The 13,075-nt window shown below is 43.3% G+C and overlaps 1 protein-coding gene across 2 annotated transcripts in view; it reads left to right on the top strand.

Moving 5' to 3' along the window:
- anks1b (ankyrin repeat and sterile alpha motif domain containing 1B) overlaps positions 1–13,075 on the top strand; it is a gene marked incomplete at its 5' end in the record, with an annotated part of 338,563 nt that overhangs the window by 115,802 nt on the left and 209,686 nt on the right. For both annotated transcript variants that reach the window (XM_080421028.1, XM_080421027.1), the window contains 2 exons: positions 1,991–2,143; positions 3,100–3,243. In XM_080421028.1, the coding sequence (XP_080277154.1) occupies positions 1,991–2,143; positions 3,100–3,243 (297 nt within the window). The remainder of the gene's footprint in view (positions 1–1,990; positions 2,144–3,099; positions 3,244–13,075) is intronic.

Genomic DNA, 13,075 nt, shown 5'->3' with positions numbered 1-13,075 from the left:
ACCCCTGGCCAAACTATACCCGGGGTTAAAGTGGGCTAGCCTGTCATACCCCGAGGTATAAACTGGACTAGCCCACTTTAAACCTGTGTATAGTTTGGCTGTTTTGGGCTGTTACACCAGGTCCTCCTGGTGTCCTTGAGCAAGGCACTGATCCCTTAACTGCTTCTGATGAGCAGACTGTGTGTGTGTGTGTGTGTGCTGCACGATTCTTGCTCAAATGTGAATCACGATTTTCCTCCATAAGAATTGAGATCACGATTCTCACACAATTCTCTTGTAAATATAATTTTTTTTTTTTTTTTTTTTTTTTTAAAACAATCGTCATAATTCAAAATCGAGATCGCATAGGTGTCTGAATCGAGATCACGATCTTTTTTCGATTAATCGTGCAGCACTAGTGTGTGTGTGTGTGTGTGTGTGTGTGTGTGTGTGTGTGTGTGTGTGCGTGTGCGTGCGCAGCATACAATGAGTGCTTTGAGTATATAAATGGAAGACCATTCCATAAGCCGCCTCTTGTGGGTCAGGCTGAGGTGTGTGCGTGCGTGCGTGCGAGCGAGCGTGTGTGACTGACCACAGAGGAACAGCAGGGGGTGGTAGATAGCTGTTGGGGCATTCTCACTCACATGGCCTTGGAGACTAGGTTATGAACAGGGTTGTAAGGTGAACTCACCTTAAATCATTTTACTCACTGATTTATTATTTTTGTTAAACATTTAATGTTTAACAGCATTTTTTTTAAGTTTTTCAGCTTCTGCAGATAAGACAATAACCTTTCATATTTACGTGATGCGGATCGTATAGCTTCATGCATTATGTTCCTTCACCGTTCTGTGACTGTCTGTGAGCTGCCATGCTGGCTTGTGGTGGACATTTTTGTCGATTTTTTTTTTTGCCATGGACATAAACAAACAAATATTACGAGAAACAGAGCTAGCCCTAAATGTATACTGCTAGTGCCGTGGTCCTCAAAGTGGGTTGAGGGTTCCTTGAAGGTGGTCCAAATGGACCATTACAGGTCTGTAACTCAGAGTTATGGGGGTCCTTGAAAATAAAAAGTTTGAGAACTACTGTACCAGTGGACTTCTAATGTGCCATAGTGTCATAGTAAATCAGTGTGATACAAATTCTGAAGAAAACCTGGAGACTGACATTCAGTAATTGGGTCTCATGATCAAAATAAGAACATTATAATGTAAAAACAAAATCTAAGCTTTGCCACGAACAAGGACAAGTCTTGCCACGGGCACATTTGTCCGTGTATGGACATATTGATGACCCTTCTGGATCAATGGACACACAAATGAGAGCGGAGGGAAAGAACCAGGGAGCGTCGGAAATCGAGGGGAAACCCCTTGGCCATGTTCGCTACACAGACAGGAAGCAATAGATTTCCCCTGACAAGATCCCACAAATGTGGACACGGTTATGGAATGTAAACGATCTGCCATCATGATGTATGAACCAAGACCAAAGTGTTACATGAGTCTTCATGTCTCCTCTGCTTCGGATATACGGTAGAATTTGATACTGTACGCACAAAGCTTACCTTTCTTTTTTCTTTTGACCTCACCTGCTTTTACCTCAAACAGACATGGACATTTCTTAATACATTTACAAAGTAGTCAAAATCGTAACTTTTCATTTCATTACAAGACAAGAATTATAATTTTTTGGAAAAAAAACGATAAACCGATTATTTGTTACTGAAGTTGTGTTGATAAATTTTCTGTCGATCAGTTAACCACTTCAACCCTAGCGTCCATATTCTGGGGGGAACATTAGCCTATAATAGCAGATCTACAAGCTCGCAATGCGACGCATTGTGAGCTTATAGATCGGCTATTTTTGGCAAAGAGATTTGGTGTAGAGCGTAGACGGAAAAAGTGGTCAGGTGTAACTCAAGTCCAGTTCTACAAGACTACATGGGGTTTACGTGTTTAATGGACTATTGGATGAGTAATGGTTTGTTTCCCACCTACCTACCCCACAGAACCATGAGAGGGAGACGGCGCTCCACTGTGCGGCCCAGTACGGTCACTCAGACGTGGTGTCGGTGTTGCTGCAGGAGCTGACCGACCCCACCATGAGGAACAGCCGACAGGAGACGCCACTGGACCTGGCTGCACTTTACGGACGCCTGCAGGTCAGCGGAGACACTCAACACATATGCTGAGTCATGCATGCTAACACACATGCTAACACACATAGAAAAACATGGAGAGGTGTAGGCCTTATCTGTATCAAGGCCCACTTGAAAATCTCAAAAGCGTTCGCGGCCCACCCATCTGACCACTTAGCATGGCAGCTGATAGTGGTCAGATGGGTTCGGCCGCATGCATTTTCAGAGCATGTTATGATCAATCAATCGATTATATAAACTGACATAGTATACTTTTACGTTTCTATTTATTGGTATTACAACGAAAACACCTTTTTCAAGGTTTGAAAAAACTCCAATGGCATTTAGTTTTTTACATTTGTTATTAAATATTTATTTTACGTTATCGTTAAAATCTTTGGTTTTCGCCCATTATTTGTGGCCACTCTTGCAATATCCTCACAGCCCATTGAGAACCAGTGTGCCAACATACATACATAAGGTAACACATGGAGAGGTGTACATTTGAACAGGGCTCCCTCGTAAGAGAGAGATGTTGTATCTCAATGGGACTCACCTGTATAAATAAAGGTGAAATGAATAAATAAAACATGCAAGCACACATGCTAACGCATATGAAAACACATAGAGAAGAATAAGATTACAATTTTTGTTGTGTTTTTCGATGGTTCCCGTGGAAAATGTGAAGAAATACAAGAGTTCTACGTGTACAGGTGTGCGTATACACAAATGCATGTACAGTACATATGAATGCACACCCTCACAAGAATACCAATAAAAACTGTTGCATTCAGTATGAGTATGAATTTGAATGAATAATACATACTGCATAGCCTCCCCCCTCTCTCTCTCATAATAATAGCAGTACTAATAATTAGAGTCAATCCCTATGGACGAAAATGATATGGTGTGGGCCAGCTGCCAGCAGTGAATGTTTAGAATAATCAAACACACACACATTTCCTCTCCGTTTTCCCCAGGTGGTCCGCATGCTCGTGAGCGCTCACCCCAACCTCATGACCAGCCACACCCGGCGACACACACCCCTGCACCTGGCCGCGCGCAACGGACACCACGCAACCGTCGAGACGCTACTGGACGCCGGCATGGATGTCAACTGTCTGGTAAGCCTCACGGGGTCACAGGGTTTGAGGGTGACTCATGCCTCATTGCGCGCTAGCGGCGGCCGTTGGAAATAGCTGATCGCGACGCATTGCGATGCGTTGTGCGTTTGTAAATCTGGTATTTTCTGTCAATTCCGGGTATGTTTCTTGTGGGAAACCTGCTTGTGCAGGGGGGCAGTTAGTGGGAAATCTGGTCATTTAGAAAAGAAAGTTGTCTTTCTTAAACCCCCCCAAAATATATTTCCTGTGGGATTAACCACCTTTTAAATATTTAATACTAGTTTAATATCTTTAGGTTATGTGGTGGTTGGTGGAGAATTGCTTTTGACTCACTACTGCCCCTGGTGGAGGCTGTGAAGCAGGGATTTGTTTTCCACTGTCGGTGTATGTATGGCAGATCACATTGCTGTGACATTATAATTGTTATAAGTGAATAGAGAACATAATGGGCCACTGGCCTTCTTCAAATTCAAGGTAAAAAAAAGTGTGTTGTGAGCTTGTAGATCTGCTGTTTTCACCATAATTGAAGTAGAAATGTAGTGGAGTCAAAAGCACAATATTTGTCTCAGTCTTGACCAAATACGGAATCATTGTGTTGTAGGCCAGTGATTCTAAACCTTTTAAAATCTGGCGCTGATCAGTCCAGTGGTTTACGAGACACACACACACACACACACACACACACACACACACACACACACACACACACACACACACACACACACACACACACACACACACACACACACACACACGGCCTCTTATAGACAGCTAGCATCATTCAGAGTCGTGCCATAAAAAACAAAACAACAACATTGTACTGTACTGTAGTTAAATGTAATGTTTGTTCTATAGTTTGGCTGAAAAAGATTATAATATGAGGAACGTGTAACGCAGTGTTTGAACAGACTTCTTTGAATGGCTTCTGTGTCTGTCTCTTTGACAAATGTAAAAGGCTCTGTCTTGTCTGCTTTTTTTTACAAGGCTTTTTGCTAAAGCCTTAACAAGCCGTAACAAAACATTTTGTTCTGATGGATGTTTTTAACAGTAACTGAGGCGGTGTGAAATGTGTTGCTGGTAGGGGTGTGTATATCATGTTTATCATTGGTGATTCTACTTTGAATCCCTGCAGTAGGTGATTTGTTAATTTCTAACAGGGTGGTGGACCAATTGGAGCGCCCTCAAATATACTCACTCGATTCCTCATTAAAGCATCAACTGTCATTATAATCCTGAGTCATTACTAACAAAGTAATTATGAGTCAGTGTTGTTTACACTGTACAGCATAAGATTTAGCCCCCGCGGTCTTGTAGGCATATATTATTGTCATAATTCATTCCTGAATCAATATAATCATTGCTGCTATCAAGGCCGTAGCTCAGTGTGTTGAAGTTAGTGAGGTCTGAGGGGATTCAATTTATAAAAACTTGTTTATAATTTGAAGCTTATTTACTGCATTTCTGGACAATATAAAGACTATGAAAAGGCAGTTTGCAGAACACCAAAAGCGAGAAAATATACCAATATACACTACAAACCCCATAACACATAAAGTATAATTACTTAGACACAGAGGAATCATAGGCCCCCACAGCAAAGACAACTGTAGTCAATAGATATGACAGGCTTGTACGAAACATTGATTCTACCTACTACTGTTTATTCTTCATTTTCTCTTTCTTATTGCTGTTATTGCTGCTACAATGTTGAGGAAACAAAACATATTTTTACTCTTTTGTACTCAAGTACTTTAGTAGTTACTAGTTACTTTGTAGATTTTAATTATTATTACAAAACATACACAAAACATCAGCCCTATATATTTAAACTTTACAAATAAGGGTGCATTAAAATACCAAGCTAGCTTTAAGAATTGAGACTACAATGCCATGCCTCTTTTAAATTAAATGAACATGTAATGTAGAATGGGTTGTGACATGGCATGTGTGTACATGCAGGTTACATACGCTTATTAAAACAACTATGACATAACATAAACAACTAACACATTTGCACATCACCATGCAGGCATTGTGAATGGACATGAAAGCAATCATTGTTTACAGTGGTTAGGATAGGACCAATCTGGGAACCCAAAGCCAAATGAGAATGAAAAACAGCGCCCTCTGCTGTTTGTGCTATCTAATGTTGGCTCTGGGACAATGAAAGCGCAGCACACATGCGCAAAGGAAACCGGGGTTTGAGTCTGCCTTCACGCTGCACTTCCGGGTGGTGCGACTATGTTTTCATTCCCACTAACAATATTTCTACACGGAACACTAACACCACTTCTCCCAGAGAACATGGATCGTTTTGGTTATAAGCCCACTTGTTTCTATGATGAAAGAGCAAGTTAAAATGTGAATATCTTTCCGTGGTTTTGTCTGCTCCGCGGACGCTATTGTTAAATTAGTTTCGGCTTGTTTCGAGTAGGGAAGGATCAGCGGACACGTAAATCCCGCCCACTACATTTGATTGGGTAAAGCGCGGCCTGCTTCCTGATCTGAAGGCACGCCCACGCCCACTGTTGCGCACACGTTTTGACGAACCTTCACGACAGATTCTAACGCAGAGCAGAATCTGTTCTTGAGAGATTAGGATAGGACAGACTTTGTCCTGAGGAGAAATTTGTTATGGGCATATTAATTATGCAAGTATTTTGCTGTTAAAAATACAATTTCATCAGTACTGTACAGTACATACATACATTACATTCATACATTACAGATAACATGCAGTACACAGACTGTTAACAAACTGCACACCAGTGGCGATTTTATAGGGGGGCAGGGGCATTTGCCCCCCCCTGATTGGCCAGCCCAGTTCTGATCTATTGATTCATTAGAAAATACAAAATATATATATTTTTTGGATTATTTGTTTTGATTGATTAATTGATTAATCTAGCTATTTATTGAGTTCTCATACAGATTTGTCATTTGCATACAAGTGGCATCTGTAAAAAGATGGTGTATGAAATGGAAGCCTGCTTGTACTTATAACAAGGCTTTAATAAGGTGACGTCATGGATGGAGCTCTCTCTTTGATCTCTGCTCTGCCCTTAACGAGTATATATATTTTTCCTCTGAAAATCGATCTAATGACAATAATAAGGAGTGGATTGTCTATCTATCACCATGACATGTACAGTACGTGAAGGATATAACACGTAAGCAAGCTGTGACACTTACTGTACATGGAATTACATGGTTACATTATTAGTTATTTATTGTTTGTTTTGCTTACTTTGCAACTCTCTGCTTGTTTAATTGTTTTATTGGCTTAAGTAGGCTACTTTGCAGATGGAGTACCATTTTTATTCAGTGTTCATATGTTTATAGGATGATGTATTTGCACTGTATTAGCCATACTGGTGACCGTAGATTTATAGTGTTATAATTTGTTGATCTGTAAGGCCACCTGCTATTTACAGATACAACTGATACATGACCTGTAGCCTATGATCGACTCAGTTCCTTTATTATGCAACTCTCTGGTATAAAGGATTATCTGACTGGTATTATTTCCATGATGTACCAAGTTAGTTAACCATACAGTACCATACTGTGCACTTTCTCACAGATGGTGTTTTTATTCCCTCCGCTGACTAAAGTATCATTCATAGTCGGACGTAAGGATACGTAACTAGCGCCAGCGCTCCTTGCGTCGTCGTTTTTGTCTCCCCCTCCGTCACTTACGGCTCCAGGATTTCCGTCCGTGCAGTCAACATTCACCGTCAGGCCGACGTACGTTCGTTTGTACGTTGGCTGTAGTACCAGTGGAACCCGTTGGCAGTATAAGGAAAAAAAGTTTTCCTCGGGCCCTCTTTCTCCAAAAAAAAGACCCACGTTGGTTGGTGGAAGTACTTGAGTAAATGTACTTAAGTATAGACCAACTCTATGGTATAGACCCGTCGATCCACGGTCTGTGACAATATATAGCATATATAGCACAGTGCAGTAGGGGTCGAAACTCACGTTTTGTAGACAACCATTGTTTTTGTCTAGTTTGTGGACTAGTTTGTGTCTTTTATTGCGTTGTTTTGGCTAGATGCTACAATGGTAGCTTCAGGTTGTTAGCTGCGCTGATGCCAGCAGCTGACTGTGTTGCCAGGTTTTGTGAGAGAAATAAGCAACCAGGTCTATGAAAACAAGCCCAAAAGAATCGACTAGGATATAGCAGATCTACAATATATGTTTGAGAATCACTGGTTTAAATAATAATTGGCCCAAATAAGCAACTACACTTTAGAAACAAGCCCAAATAAAACCGCAACCACCAATACAAAATTGCTTGTTTGTTTACAAGCAACTTTACAGAAAAATAAGCCCAAAGTCGCTTATAATAAGTAGACATGGCAACATTATGGATACGGCGGTACATACTAGTGGCCATCTAGTGGATGATAGGTGTATTACGCCTGTACACTTTAAAATAAATAAAATAACCCCTAAATAACGTGAGCGACTATGCATGCCTCCGTAAAGAACGGACGGAATCCCTCACCCCCTGACGCACGTTTTAGACCCATCTAGGGACTATGAACGGGCCTTAAATCTTGCCCCCCCCTCCTGACTGAGGCTAAAATCGCCTATGCTGCACACTGCCCATTGAACGGCACACTGTAGTTGACATTATAGTGTGCCGTGAGATCAATATAAAATCATCATAAACAATGACAGATGTCTGCAGTTTGAACATATTCAACTACAAGCAGTGTTACAGGGGTTTGGCTCTGGTTAACTGGCTGATGTTGGCTTTAAGCTAGTAGAAAAACAAATAGCCTAATACTCATTTGGCTTCAGTTTGCATAGCCAACATTCTGCCTTTTTATGTAATATGAAACATATTCCTGTAAATATCAACATATCCCTCGTAGGATCAACACCATACTTTTTTCTAGAACAATTCTTATTAATCATAAAATGTACAACATTTGTCACTTATAATCATCTGCCATGGAGCGGGTTTCGCAGATTATTTACTGGCTTGATGGAGCTCTTGTGGTGAGAGTTGACAGATGACACTAGACCACACGCTGTATGCTGCCTGCTCCATGCTTGATAGCTGTCAGTTTCATGACAGTCAGTGAAGGAGTATACATGAACACAACACACACGCACGCACACGCACACACACACACCTGAGCGACAGGCTTTTGAAGGAGACGTTTTCAACTTCTGATTATTTATACAGTTACATAGGTCCCATTTGTATTTTTATGGCATAGCTCCTATACAGTAAGGGTCGTGCCGCCTATCAGAGGGTCTCGCAAACCACTGGACCGATCATATTATATATAGACCAAAATATTGTGTACATTGCCAGTAGGCCAAGGATGTAAATCCCTGAATATTTTTCATATTGTGAACGTTTCTTTGTGTGTTTTTTAACATTGCTCAACATTTTGTGCATTCATAGGCGCAAGTCCACCATCCGTATTTGGTTAACCCATTAAGACCGGGAAATTATCTGTCATTTTAGATGTTAACCACTTTAACCATTACTTTGGCTGTTCAAAAATAGCAGATCTACAAGCTCATTGCGCGGCTATGAGCTTGTAGATATGCTATTTTGAATATAATATAATATCTTTTTTAAAGCGAACATTTGTAACTCAGATCTTTGCTGCTGGGGGATTCTACAAATGTCTTCTAAATCCTAACAGTTTGAAAAAAAACCTTATGTTGCTATAATCAGTGTCTCTCAAACTGTTTCATGTCAAGGACCCCCAAAATTATACGTATTTGGCTGGGACCCCCATCTCAAAATATGTTGTTCCAGAGACCCCCAGAATCAAAGATTTGAGTAAAAAAAAATCGCTTTAAAATATTTATATATTCAAAGATTTGCACAAATGTTCACGATTTTACAAAAATAGCAGAGCTCCAAGCTCATTGTATATCTGGTATTTTTGAATAGCCCAAAGTATAAAATAATGGTTAAAGTGGTTACACAAGATGCGTTCCCAGTTTTAATGGGTTACGATTGATATCATCAATATGACATCATCCACATGAAGTCAGAGATTCTGCGTCTTGTTTGAATGTGAGATAATAAGGTCGCGACCTCAGTGTCCTCATAGCTAGCTGCGGCCATGATTGACTGTGTTGAAAGTAAATCACGCTATTAGCCTTTAAAAGGCTGTTAAAGGCAGGAAGCACTCCTCTCTTATTCACATTAACTTTCCCTTCCTCTGATGGAAGTCTCTTTCATTGACTGGCCCAGTCCTACAGTATAAGCAACGTAGTACTCAAACCCAGTACTTGGATACTCCTGGTCAAATATTTCCTCAAATACAAGTGAAGGTTGCTTTGTCCAGTACAGTACATGCTTTTAAAAATACTTAAAGTATTCAAAAGTTTCTTTTTAATATCAATGCATTGATTTTACATTGTAAAAAATATACAAAAATAGTGAAAAACGACTCAAGTAAAGTACAGTACTCAAATACATGTACTTGGTTACTGTCCAGGTACTGTAGGCCAGTGGTTCCAAAACTGGGGGGCCCCCAAATTATTTGGGGGGGGGGGGGTCCCCAGATGATTAGCTTAATGTGCAGCATTGTTTTCTTACTCAACTGTAAACAAACCAACATACATTATGTATATGTGTATACAGGGTATCTGCACATTTCTAAAGTTACAATTTAAAGGAGAATTCCGGACAAATTAAGTGTTATCTTTGATGTCTCGTTACTCACCTACCGATGTGAAAAGTAGCCTATGCAACCTGGCAACTCGTGTTGCCAGAATCTGGAAACAAGCAACCAGTGTTAAATCGTTCGCCATTGACGGCAGCCTCGCAGATAGTTTCAACGCATGTTTGACTATCATGAGACTCTACTATGAATACTAGTAGTGAAAAAAACAACTTTGCGTCGGTTATAATAGACGAATTTCCCTTAGCCACGCGCTCCCATTATGACAACGGAGGGGGTTTAAAAAATGACGACAGGGGAATATATGAAAAAAAAGAACGCTACTTTTCACATCGGTAGGTGAGTAACGAGACATCAAAGATAACACTTAATTTGTCCGGAATTCTCCTTTAAGGACTTTTAAGACCTTTTTAATACCAAATTGTCAAATACTACACAATAAAGAGGCAAACATGGTGGAAAATAGCCGATCTACAAGCTCACAGCAACTCGCACTGCGAGGCGTTGTGAGCTTGTAGATCATCTATTTTCTCAATATTGCTTACAATTCCAAGTGCTTGTCAGGGTGGGGGGTCCCATGTTCAAATGATAATTATTATGATTATTTTGTTTTGGGAACCCTTGCTGTAGGTTGAGAGTCAACAAGCCACATACTGTGAGGTCAGGCCGTCCTCCATCTATCACGTCTCCTAACAGCTATCGATGGATGCGTCTTTCACCACAAAGTCAATATTAATAATGTATATGGAAACTAGCTCTCAAACAGCAGTGGCTCAGGAGGTAGAGTAGAGTGGCCGCTTGAGAACGGCATGGTTCCTCGGTTCCTCCTGCCCTGTATAAGGTCACTGGGCGAAATTTTGTGTTTGATTAATTCGCCTGAAAATATCCTTTTTCACACCGATTCTTTTTATGTCATAAGTACAGTACATCTACACAGAACGCAAATATCATGCGGCAATAAAGCCACACACTTGCTATTCGGAACAAGGTTGATATTTCACCGCAAATAAAGGCCACCGACTTGAATGAGTGAGGCATTGATTGATTGATTAAATGAATGCTACAGGTAGTTAAAGGTAGGGTAAGTGATATTTTTTGGTTAAAACAAAAAGTATTTTGTTAAAAGGTTAAAGCACTATATTCTGATAGTAATCATTGCTCTAGAGTGTTTGTTCAGTAACAGGAGTCTCCCCGTCTCTCCAGCTCTTTAATAAACAGAAAATACATTTCCGATAGGTGTCAAAATCTCAGCCAATCAGGAGAAAGTACCCATTTTTAAGCTTCATTTTTATAGTGTTCCAGTTCCAATTTTGCCTGCTCATTTCTTAGTGTCATCACTTCCAATTTCACTTGTTTACGGTAATCTGTATCCTGATTGAGTTCTCTGTCCTGATTGGATAAAATTGGAAATGAAACTGAAACTGAAACGAAAATGCATTTTCTGTTTTATAAAGAGCTGGAGAGACAAGTGTCACGGTGCGGGGCAGAGAAGTGTAGGACCCAAGCGCAGACAGTGAGCGGAGACAGAGTGATTCAGATGCAGGGGGATTTATTACTTAAACAGGGAGTATAAGGACAACAGGTAACAGACAGAACACACTGACAACATTAATGAACCAACACAGACTGGAAACAGAGGGGCATATACATAGACAGGGACTAACTAGGCACAGGTGAGAACAAAGGACAATTAACACAGGGATTGGCTGGGGCACAACAGGACACAGGTGGAGAACATAACTAATCAAAGGGAGGTGAGACAAGACAGGAAACACTAACTAGGCTAAACAGGAAACACTTGGACATCACTACAAAAACAACAGTACAAGGAGAACCGGGAACAATACAGCACAAAGAGGGTCCAAAAGGGTCCAATACCAATTAAGGTCAGACAACGGCTAAATAATAAAGTCAGTCCACGGTCCGAGGAGCGGATCGTGACAGTACCTCCCCTCCACGGGACGACTTCCAGGCGTCCCAGAACCGGAATGGGGGGGCGGCAGAAAAGCGGGCCAGAACCTCCGGGGGGGGAGGGCAGAGACAGGACCGGGGGGGGTGGGGCGCTGCCAGGGCTCTGCGCGGAGGGTGTCGGCACAGAGGGCGCAAGCAGGACCAGGGGGGGGGGGGGGGGCGCGCTGCCAGGGCTCTGCGCGGAGGATGTCGGCACAGAGGGCGCAAGCAGGACCAGGGGGGGGGGGGGGGGGCGCGCTGCCAGGGCTCTGCGCGGAGGATGTCGGCACAGAGGGCGCAAGCAGGACCAGGGGGGGGGGGGGGGGGGGCGCGCTGCCAGGGCTCTGCGCGGAGGATGTCGGCACAGAGGGCGCAAGCAGGACCAGAAGAGAGGCGCGGGTCGAGGCCGGGATGGCCACCCGGGTCCGGCCGGACAACGGCAGGAGAGGTCCGGAATGGCAGGCGAGGAACCGGGGCAGAGAAGAGGAGCTCGAGGCAGGACGACCGCCGGGAACCAGCCAGAAAGCGGCCGGGGAGGCCCGGACGGCAGGCGAAGAGCCGGGGGGGGGCAGGGAACCAAGGCAGATGAGAAGAGGGCCCGGACAGCGGCGACCGGAAAACGGGTCACGAACGGCCCTGCCGAGACCGCGAACCAGCACAGAAGGACCGGACGCCGCACCTGGATACTGGCGGAGCCCGTCCAGGTTCGGACGTCTCGGCGGCCGCCCGCCGTTCGTCGGCGCTGACCCGGGGCGAAGCAGGAGCTGGACCGTGGAGGCTTCTGGATGCAGGGCAGTGGAGGCTCCTGGATGCTGGGCAGCTGGGAGCGTTGGCGGTGTCGAAGGCCAGGACGATGACGCCCCCTCGCCCGGTTCCCCCTGACGATAGCCTAGCGAGACCCAGCATAGGGAAGCAGTTGTCTCAGCAAAGGCTGGCTCAGGGAACACGGGGTCAACAGAGGCAGGCTCGGAGCAGAGAGGCTGGAGGCCTACAACCAAGGGGTGCAGGCTGATGAGTAGGCTGGCCATCGACAGGCTGGAGAGCAGGTAGGTGAACAGGCAAACGGCTAGGCAGGTGTGAAGAGAAGTACTTCAAAGCCATCTGCTGGGCTGTCCGCTGGGTCCATTTGGTTGGTTCATTCTGTCACGGTGCGGGGCAGAGAAGTGTAGGACCCAAGCGCAGACAGTGAGCGGAGACAGAGTGATTCAGATGCAGGGGGA

The sequence above is a fragment of the Gymnoscopelus braueri genome (genome assembly GCF_963280865.1).
Source record: "Gymnoscopelus braueri genome assembly, chromosome: 23".
NCBI classification, from domain to species: Eukaryota; Metazoa; Chordata; class Actinopteri; order Myctophiformes; family Myctophidae; genus Gymnoscopelus; species Gymnoscopelus braueri.
The sequence above is the reverse complement of the archived record's forward strand: the minus strand, read 5'-3'. Positions and strand labels throughout refer to the sequence as shown.